Source organism: Phragmites australis, chromosome 11 (assembly GCF_958298935.1).
Source record: "Phragmites australis chromosome 11, lpPhrAust1.1, whole genome shotgun sequence".
Lineage (NCBI taxonomy): Eukaryota > Viridiplantae > Streptophyta > Magnoliopsida > Poales > Poaceae > Phragmites > Phragmites australis.
Window position 1 is genome coordinate 4,632,791 of NC_084931.1, and position 11,079 is coordinate 4,643,869.

Below are 11,079 nucleotides of genomic sequence, written 5' to 3' on the forward strand. Positions count from 1 at the left end.
GCCACGCGTCTGGATAATTCTGTATATCGATGTTGGTGTTCCTTGGAAGGAAACGCAAGTTCAACTCGTGATGGATGCCGGATTGGAATCTAATCGATCTTATCTACCTGCCACAAATTTCTTGTTTGGTGCCGGGCCCTTAGCAGCAGCGCTGTCAAAAATGGAGGCGTGTGGTGTTGACGTGTTGTGGATGCTACTGTACGCCAAAGATGCATCCTTACTCTAACCTATTGGAGAAATCCTTGCTTGGAATTTTGTTAGCCCAGTCCGGTTTTTGCTTAGGCTTATCTCTATTCTATAGAATTTCGTGAAAGTTAGCTTAGTATTGCACTTATTCATAGGCAAATTTAACTATTGTGCTATTAATCATACTAGACTATAATCAAATAGTAACCACAATTAGATATGTGTTCTCTCCGGTACGACGGGCTTCGATCAACTACTAAAAGAAATGAGTAGCATTCTCGTTTCATTCTCTATACATTTATCCCAAATTTCGTCCCTAAACTACCGCGCTACAGAACTTTTGGGCTTGTGTTTGGCATGGGAACACTTTGATATCAGGCTAGTTCCCATGGTGGGAGCAAGGTTCACAATTGCGTTTGGTGCTCGAAAACCGGCCACCGGCGGTTACCGGGAAATCATGGTTTATCGTGAAAATCGGGCAAAATTTGGTGAGAATTCGGACAAATTTATTTGATCAAATTTGTAAATTCGGTAAGAGTTCAGACCGAATGGACAAATCGGTAACCGGTTGGTTTACACCGGTTACCAATCGTATTTTACGATTTATCCCGATTTTAACGCTTACTGAACTGACATAAATTCGAACGAATTGGTCAAATATCGACTGCATTACAGCGGTAACCAACCGCATTGTTCGAATTTTGACGTGATGCCTGCATCCAAATTATTCTGTATTCTCAGGTTATAATTTACATATACCAATTTATGGAGCTTCTTGTAGCTTAATCGATTGCAAACTTTCGTGTGGATAAATGCAAATGTACTCAAGTTCCTCTCACACCCACTAGATGAAGCACTGAGACACTAGATGCCTGACAAGCATCGTTAGTTTAGATGTAGACGAACTGAATATAGACCACTATTGCGCTGTAAGTAGGTAAAACGATATAATGTTTAGAGAAGTAACAATCAGATATGTCAACGCAATTCGTACCAAGTGGAGTTTTGCTGTCACAAGCTATCCGTGAAGTGAGCAGACCAATGAATGACCAAGACTTTGTCCGATATATTTCAACCTTATTAAGTGCTTCCGCAGTAGTACTAACATCGGTCATTCTCTCGAATGCCTCCTGGAGATCTTCGTACAAGTTTGGACTCATGACATACACGTAGTGTGTGCGAGGATTCAATGCGATCGCTGCAAGTTGATGAATAAAGCTTTAGTACCATAAACATTAATATAATAAGAATACAAGTGGTAAGAATGTATCACTGGTATTCACGTAGGTCCTATTCGTTAGAACATACATTCTACGATCGACAATTGTCATCTACTTTTCAAAATTATCTCTATCATTGTGATACAACGCATCATACTTCTGTTTGACAACGGTATATCTCAGAGCACATCACTTAATATTAGCATCTTATTTTGATGAGCAAATCGGAGAAAGACGTATAACGACCAACGGATTCAGCAGGGGCTAGGGGAACTCCAACCTCTCGGCTAGCACACTTGGGAGCCTCTCTTAGCCTCCTACGTCCGCCAGTGTGTCAGCATATGAAGTAGCGCTGCACATCAAAGATGATATTGATCAAAGACGGCAAGCGTTCATGATGGAGGATATTGATCAAAGACGACGAGACAGGAAAGAAAAAAGAAAGAAAGAGGACGAAGAGGAAGAAAAATGTGCATGAGCCTACTCCTCTGCATCCGTCATTGTGGCTAGGGTTCACGATGTACTACTCCAACTAGTACAGCGTTATACAGCGACCGGCACTTGAAACGCTGGTGCGTTCTCATCCGTGCCCTATGTTAAGAACACGTGGCAATGTAAACACATCCTGTCCGAGTCCAAAACGGACAGCCAGGCGCCTGCCTGACCAGTGGCGGAGCTTCAACAAAAATTAAGAGGGGGCCAGTTCAAAGATTCATCAACAAACTTATGTAAAAAACTAATTTATTACTTGATAAATACATGTTTACTGTGCATTACTAAATATTTTTTTAAAGATAAGGAGGGGCCAAGGCCCCCCTTGGTCTCCATTAAGCTCCGCCAGTGTGCCTGACGCTCACAGGACGGCTGCGCACCGCACGGCACGGCACGGCACGGCACTGCACTGCACCGGGACCGAACCCATCGGCAATCGCTCGCGGTACGACGCCAGGTCGCCTCTCCCTCCCTTCTTCGCGCAACTTCGTTCAGCCAAAACAAGAGAGCCCAGCCAGGAACCGGAACGAACACAGCAAATCCAATCCGCCCCGCCCCGCCCCGACCGATCCCGCAAAACCCTAGCCCCGTCCTCTCCCTCGCCGCCTCTACAGTCTCACCCGCGAGCGCCACCGCCGCCTCGGCGCAGATCGGGGGAACTCGCGAGCGAGCGAGCGAGCGAGCGCGACAGTTTCGGGGCAAAGATCGGATTTTGTAGCGGAGGGATGGCGGGGGGAGGGAGCAGGCGGGCCGGCGCGGCGGAGCAGCCGAAGATTGGCAGCGGCAACGTCTTCGCGGCGCTCGAGACGCTCAAGAAGAAGAAGAAGAAGCCGACCTCCACCGCGGACAAGGGAGGCAAGGCGGCGAGGGAGCAGGAGGCGCCGAAGCCGGAGGTGTTCTGGGCGCCCGCGCCGCTCACCGCCAAGTCCTGGGCCGACGTCGAGGACGACGACGACGACGACTACTTCGCCACCACCGCGCCGCCGCCGAGGCCCGTCTGGGGGGACCACCGCGACGCCGGCTCTGCCAAGGACCGCGCCGCCCCCGCCCTGGAAGAGGTCCGTCTCGCTTCTCACGCTGCTCACTTGCACCCCTTTGTACTGTATGAATAGCTGAATCGCAACTTGTCATCACAAGGCTTCGCCTTTTGGTCTATGACTGTGTTTTTGCATGCTTCTTGATTATTCAGCATGAAAGTGACGGTGCGTCAAGTGGCATCAGAAACATTATAACTGAGGAATTTCGCTGCAGGCGCCAATTTTAGGATGCTCGGGTGGTGTCGTGGACAAAGTTTGGGTAGTTCTTTGTAGGTATTTATGCTGAATTGAGTGTTGCGTGATAAAATTATTAGTTAACTTTATCAGTTACTGAAACGTTTCGCCAGCGCGCTAGCGTCATACCCTGTAACGTTTTATTTGATGGTAAGCAAATAGGGGAATGTTGTTCTAGCTGCGTAGCTGGTGTTTAATGTGCGACAATTTACTACAGCTTACAACTTATTGATTGGAGGCGTGAATGATATCTACAATTACTTGCTCTGGAGAAATTCATTCTGTTATAATCGTAGCATGGTGACGGAAGTCGATAAGTACACACATGTGGGAAGTAAAAAGTAAAACATATAATAAGTCCTGAAAATCTTAGACAGGTTTAGAGAATCGGATAGGGAACCAGCAACAGCTAGTGGCCCCCGTGGAAGAAAAGCAACAAAGTTACAGATTGATTGTGATGCGGGCATTAGTGGCACCTGCCTATTTTTTGATATATGCCTGAAATGTACTTATAAGGATATGTAGTTTTGAGCGTAGCGTCTGGCCTTATTGATTCTTTGATTCTAGCTTTTATCTTTTCTAGATTTAGCATACTTTTTGTGGTTTTAGTTACTTCAGAAATCTAGCTAGAATCCTGCCTGCCATTAACCAAAATAAACAGGACTGAGGAAAGAACTTCTCTCGCAACTACTGTTATAAGATAATTGTCTCTTGCCTGCAATGTTGGACCTATATGTGTGCATTGTTGGCATCTATTGTGGATGGTGTTGTGCATCTGCATCTGAGTTTGAATTTTGTTGAGTTCTGCATGAGTGGATTGAAATTTCTTGGGTAAGATGTTATGTAGATGTTAGTATATTACTAAGTTGGAGGCTTAGAGCATCATAAGAAGACACCGTGTTAGGCCATACCCTTTTGAAAACCTGAAGTATATTGTGGATTTGTGAACCATACCTATTTCCTCCCCAAGTCTTACTTTGTCTGAGCTTGTTCTTGTTACTGTTCTCTATTTCTTTCGTGTTAGCTTTATATTTAAAAGATACCAGGAAAAATTGAGTCAAAAAAATTACTCTAAAATAATTGACAGTTCATTCTTAGTATAGCATGAGTTATGCAATATTCATGCCTGCATATTCTGTAGTGTTAACACTCCATATGCCCCCACACAATGCAGGAGATTGAGAGTGAAGATGATGAGGTTGATGATGATGCTGAGGATGAACATGAGCATGAAACAGAAGATGCTATCCCTGCTGAACCAACAGTGAAGCATGCTGCAGCTCCACCTGCACCGCCCAAAGATACTGAAAAACAACTTTCCAAGAAGGAGCTAAAGAAAAAGGAACTGGCAGAGCTTGATGCTGTTTTGGCTGAGTTGGGACTTGGCACATCTAGCAATTCCACTCAAGATGAATCAAATGGTAGGTTTTAATGTGTTCCATTCTTTCTCCACTAAATTACCCTTCAGGCAGGATTCCACGTAAATTGATCAAAGTCAATCTGGTTGCGTTGATGGTTACCACGTTTGTTGAAATTTTACCACTTCCTTCTCTGGGGGTGAAGTTGGTGATGGCAAATCTTCTATTGCAGGTAAGAAAGGTGCAGATCAAGCTGCTGATGGAGAGAAAAAGGAAGATGCACCCGCGCTTCCAGAGGGTAAGACCTCAAAGAAGAAGAAATCTAAGAAAGACAAGTCCTCAAAAGAAGCGAAAGAAACACAGGATCAGGCTGACGGGTCAGAAGAGGCTGCCAGTGCAGAACCTGATGAAGATACAGCTTCAATGGATGTCAAGGAGCGTATAAAGAAGGTAGCTACAATGAAGAAAAAGAAGTCGAGCAAAGAGATGGACACATCAGCAAAGATCGCCGCATCTGAGGCTGCAGCAAGGAGTGCCAGGCTTGCCGCAGCAAAGAAGAAAGAGAAGAGCCACTACAACCAGCACCCTGTGCGGTGAATTGCCCAAGTTTTGGATGTTTAAAGACTTTGAACTCTGATATCCCCTTGTTCGTTTTGGACCGCAATAACATTTTGAGATGCTGTATTTATGACTTGGAGGATGCGACTTTTGATGCTCATTTGGGAGTTGTAGACTCGGGCCTTCTTGTTGCTGGATTCTGGAAGGCGATGTAATGAGCTCTGAATTGTTCGTCATAGGAACCTTTCTGACTATATGGAAAATGCAGGATATTTGGTACCTTGCTTGCTTAGAGAGGTTTGCAAATTGTTCTCATCTATTGTGCCACACTGGTTTTCCTTGCACAGGGTTTAGAAGATTAGCATTGAATTTACCCTGTGCTGTGAATTTAGGGCTGTTTGGTGCCTAAACTTTTGCAGGAAACAGGTGGCCTGTTTTAGACCATCTCTAACCATATTTATTTTGTTTTCTTTTTGATTTCTTTTTATGTTTTTATTCTTTTTATTTTCTCTCATCTACAGCAGTTTTCTTTCGAGTGGATTCGTAAAGGAAAATGAGAAATTTTTTTGTCTTGAAGTGAATGACCTTTGAAATTACTTCGTGACGAGAACTAGGAAGGAAACTGAAACCGTTGCACTAAAAGGAACGAAAAACTTATCGTGAAAAGATTGCTCCGAAGGAAACCGGTAGAGATGATCTTATGGTGTAGTAAGGTTGGGCTGCTGAGTACTGTCAGACCATTATGATCAGGGCACTCTGTCCGACTAATTGCTCAACAGTCAGCCACAAGTATTATGTCGCACGATTGAATATGTTAGTTTTGCAGTTGGATATATCTAGAACTCAGCAGTCAGCACTTCAGGTCAGGTTATTGGAAGTACAAGCTATATATATACGATTCAGACTGGGCTTTGCAGCGGAAGTTGGGCTGGCAAAGCTTGGGCTACCGGATAAACCGGAGAATTTTTTTAATTAAAAATTTAAATAAATAGATTTTTTAAGGTAATATTTATAAAAATAGGTGTCTGTCACTCTCTGAAAGGGCTACGGCCATTTTAAAGAGTGGTAAGGAGGCCAACCTCGCACCCTCTCCCCTCCTCCCTCCTCTATATGAGCCGATAAATTGAGGAAAAATTCTCATTTTATTCCGAAAAAAGAGAAAAGGAGAGGAGAGGAGAGGGAGACAGCGCAGCGAAGCTCTACTGTTTTCGATCGGTAGATTTTGAAGAGCATTTTCTGGTAATTTCTTTGATACTTATGTTTTTGTTAGTAAGTAAAGTACCACTAGATCTAGGGTTTAGGGTTTAGAAAATACTGTATTTTGTAGTATATTGTCAATATTAATTATGCTATGGTAGGATAGCCATTAAATGTATAGTAGTATTTTTAGTATGTTAGTTTCAAATATCTAGATTGTACAGAATAATGATGTTAGTAATAATTGTAGGTTAGTTTGCTTAGGGGCAGTATTGAAGAACCTATTGTTAGGCGATAATCAATGTCGGTAATTTTTTTTAGTTTCGATACTCAGAAATATAGTTTGCCGGTCTTAACATTGGATATATTTGCGGATGTTTCCAGGGATGACAGATAAATTATATTTTCAGATATATTATGGTGAAGATCAAATTAGTTGTGGTCCTAACGGTGTAGATCTCTCTGGGTTTCGTCATGTCATCAAGGGTCTTAGTAAAGCCAATGAGAGGACCTTGTGGGTGTGTGCAAGTGGCTGATGTGGCATTTTCAATTGGATCCGCAGCAACATGATCTTAAGTTGAGAGCTGTCCTAAGCCGTGCTAATCAGGGCTACTTTGGCGAGCTCATCCCGATCGATGCGACATCTACTTGGAGGTAGTATGTAGATATATCATGTGGCCGTGGGCTCCCTCTGGTTTTGTTAGCTGGGGCGTACCAGAAGGATCCAATAGAGATAAACTCTGTGGAAGCAGTAGCGGGAACAAGTCAGACAGTGGTAGATGAATCTGACCCGGTAAATGTCGGGGCCAGGCAAGATGTTGGGGATATGCCTGAGATGCAACCGAGGGGTATAACCGATGAGGGGGAGCACATCCCTAGCATAATTGAAGAGATGGAGTTGGAGGATCAAGAGCTGGAAGAAGCCGTTGCCGATGAGAATTCATCCGACGAGGAGGGAAATGCTCATGTTCCTGCAGAGTGGAGGAATCAGGAATTTTCGAAACTGGTGGTTAGTGAGGCTAATCGGACATCGTGGAAGTATCGTGAGAATGATGTGTCTCAGGGTGCTATGTACCCTACAAAGGAGTCTGTTATTGATGCAGTTAAATTCTGATCGCTGTCTCTTCAGAGGTAGTTCAAGGTTGTTAAGTCGAGTAAAAGGGAGTACGATGTGATGTGTTTGGTGCCTGAATGTCTTTGGCAGGTGCACGCATTTAGGGGGAAGTGGGTAGACTACTGGTAGTGCTCAATAGTCATGGAGTATAATTACCACATTAAGGAAATAGAGTTCGCCCACCGGAACCTGTCATCTCTTTTATTGCCAATGTTATGTATGGGGAGATTGTGAATAACCTGAAGTATGAGCCACGATCAATAATCCGTGCTATTGAGCAAATGTTCTAGTATACAATAAATTACGTGAAGGCATGGAGGGCGAAACAGAAGGCTATTGAGATGAGCTTTGGGACATATGAAGATTCATATCACAATCTACCTCGTCAATTAGCCACAATATATGGAATAAACCCTGGAAGTTACTATGACATCAAGCATTACCCCTCGACTGATGTGGAGTATAGCGGAAAACGAGTATTGCAGCGTGCTTTCTTTGCATTCGCGGCAACCATCAAAGCATTACGACACTATCAACCCATTATTTGCTTAGACGGGACGTTCCTCACTGGGAAGTATAAAGGACAAATATTGTCTGCAATTGGGATCGACGGGAACAACCAAGTCCTACCACTGGGATTTGCCTTCGTGGAGAGTGAGAACGAAGATAGCTGGTATTGGTTCCTTGAGCGGGTGAAGCATGCTATCGTTCTGGACCGGCTAGATGTTTGTTTGATTCATGATAGACATGCGGGGTTGTTGCAGGCTTTGCTGGATATGCAATATGGGAGTGTTCAACGGTGTGTTACAGCAAAGTGGTCCGACTTGAAGAGCAGGTGGTGCATGCGCCATATGGGTGCGAACTTTTACAAACAGTTCAAAAACAAATACTTGATGAAGCTTTTCAAGAAATTATGCAGTCAAAACCAGCAAAGAAAGTTCAATGCACTATGGACAAGACTGGACGAACTAACTATGAAACAAACAGCTGAGGTAGCAGCCACATGTGATGAACCGATAGCTCTTGGACCTCTCTCAACACATACTCCTCAGATAGTAAGGAGGTCAGGGTCAGCTATTAGGAACTTTTCGCAGTGGATACGTAATGAGCCAAATAAAAAATAGGCTTTGCTGTATGACAGTGGTGGGGCAAGGTATGGGATAATGATAACAAATCTTGTTGAGGTCTATAACTGGATCATGCGGGGTATGAGGTCCCTCCCACTTGTTGGAATTGTAGAAGGTATTATGCATGGGACTTGCAGATACTTTATTGATCGGTACGCAACTGCTTCGAAGGTAATGGAAGATAACCGTATGCTTTATGGACGGATGCTATGTGAGTACATAGAAAAGGCCACAAAGAAGGCACACATGCATCGCGCTAATCAAGAGGGGACTGCAAAGCACAGGTTCAGTGTCCTGTGCCGGGATAAGGGTCGTAGGGGTGGAAGACGTGAGCGGCATGTGCAAGAGTGTGTGCTTAGGAGTGAGTCATGCATTTGTACATGCTAGAAGCCACAATTGCTTCGCAGGTTGTGTACACACGTCATAGCTGCATGTGCGGAGCACAATATGCTTCCTAGGCAATATGTTTCAAAGTACTTCTTGAAGGATCAAATACTGAACACCTAGAATCATGAGCTGTATGGCTACAACATTGTTGATACATTTACAAGTAATCCAGGCCCTTCACGAATCTATGTGCCTGATTTGGAAAGGATGAAGAACGCACCGGGACGTCGATAAACTCGCCAGATTCGCAACGATATGATGAATCCAAGGCGGGTCCAAGGGTGAAGCGATGCAGCCAGTGCAATGAAACAGGTCACACGTACAAGTATTATCCAAAAATGCACCTGTTGTGTAAGTGAGTACATGACCGCGGTTTAGTGTGAATGTATTTAGCGTACCTTGCTATTATATTTGTACGGTAATAGCCTTAGTTCTCTTTGTTGCATTTGGACCTTATATTTGTACCTACTTGTCGCAATATATTCATGTAACTTTTCGTACGTGTATGTAATATGTTATTTTGTTCACGTAACTATGTACATATTTTCATGTAACAGACTATATATATTATTCATGTATATGTAGTTGTAATGTATATTTCAATTCAATATATATTCTTCTTATCTACATGTTGCAATATATTAATGTACATGTGGTTTTAATGCAGATATGACGCACCCTCTGACCCCCGAGCTTCTTGACCCTGCAGTGGACAAGAGACACCACAACTTCTTGTCCGTCGTGCACCAGACGGAGTTAGGTGTATTCTGACCACGTGACGATGATCGAAGATCGTTGGAAGCACCGGTATGTCACTATTTAGATACCCATGTGCCGATTTATTTATGTATTGCATCCCCCAGTTTATTTCTATTCCCAATGGTGCAGGTTGGCAGCATCTGGACTCTTACCGCTTTGTCGTTTGGTGGAGGCCCGAGCGACGAAGAACCCTGAGGCAACGGCGAGACGATTCTATTTTGACCGCTTGCTGATAGCAGCCCTAGTTGACCGATGGAGGCCTGAGATCCATACTTTCCACCTCCCCTGCTGCGAGATGACTCCGACACTGTAGGACATAGCCTACCTGTTAGGCTTACCTTGCGCGGGAGCTGCCGTTGGAGTCATCGATATGGATGCTGACTGGATGAACTTCACGCATCAGCGCTTCATCCCGGTTTAGCGGACAGACGACACACCCCCTACGTGCCTGAGTTCTTGTCCGATCCACGAGGGCCCATGAAGAAGTGGATCCTACAGTTCCAGGTACCTTCCAATTGAACTTCTCATTTACTTTTCGAGTTTCCAGATATTTTTCTTATTATCACCTGCAATACTTGTAGCCTGCGTACATGCACCAGGAGGCCGGCGCGTACTCAGTGTCGAGGCATTTGGAGGCCTACCTGCTTTGGCTCTTTGGCTGGGTTATGTTCACCAGCGCCCAAGGCTACCTGGTGTCGAGGACCCTTGTTCTGTACGCGAGGTTGATAGCGGATGCAGAAGGCGATGAGGTACCACAGTTGAGTTTGGCATCTGCTGTTCTTGCTGCAACATATCGGGCATTGTGCGACACGTGCACGAAGAAGGAGCCACTAGCCACTTTTGCTGGGTGCCCACTACTGCTGCAGCTATGGTCTTACGAGCGGTTCGCGATAGGCCGGCCAGTTGTGGAATGGTACGGCGGGCCCAAGGAGGGCAGGCCCACCATGGCCTCGTTGTGGTGTCGACGTCGAGTACGTACGTAATTTTTGAATGCTTTACTTCTCACATGTTTTTGTTCTGGATTCTGACTATGTTTCTCACACAGCCGCACTGGGCGCATGAGCAGGCCCATAGCGCGTACGAGCTTTTTCGGTCGCAGTTCGACCGGCTTTATCCAAACGACGTGGTATGGACCCCGTACAGCTACTTGTCCATCCAAGGCCGTGCGTCTTTGGGCCTGTCTCCGTTTTGTACCCGCAACGAGGAGTACTGACTTACGAAGACACCGCTCGTCTTCGACATCTTCGTCGAGGAGTACTCACCCCACCGCGTCATGCAACAGTTCAGGCGCTACCAGGCTTTCCCCCTCGTCAACATTCACACGGTTCCATGCCACGTCCACAGGTAACTATAATCAAGTAAATAATTCGTAACATTCATCTCATTATCAGTCTATTTAACGTGGTTCAC

General features: G+C 44.8%; 1 protein-coding gene across 1 annotated transcript; it reads left to right on the forward strand.

The window, feature by feature from the left end:
* The first annotated feature begins 2,292 nt into the window (after positions 1-2,292).
* LOC133885246 (uncharacterized) lies at positions 2,293-5,364 on the forward strand. Its single transcript, XM_062324928.1, has 3 exons — positions 2,293-2,956; positions 4,344-4,590; positions 4,760-5,364. The coding sequence occupies exons 1-3, from the start codon at positions 2,624-2,626 to the stop codon at positions 5,122-5,124; spliced, it is 945 nt and encodes a 314-aa protein (XP_062180912.1). The 5' UTR covers positions 2,293-2,623; the 3' UTR covers positions 5,125-5,364.
* The last annotated feature ends 5,715 nt before the right edge of the window (positions 5,365-11,079 follow it).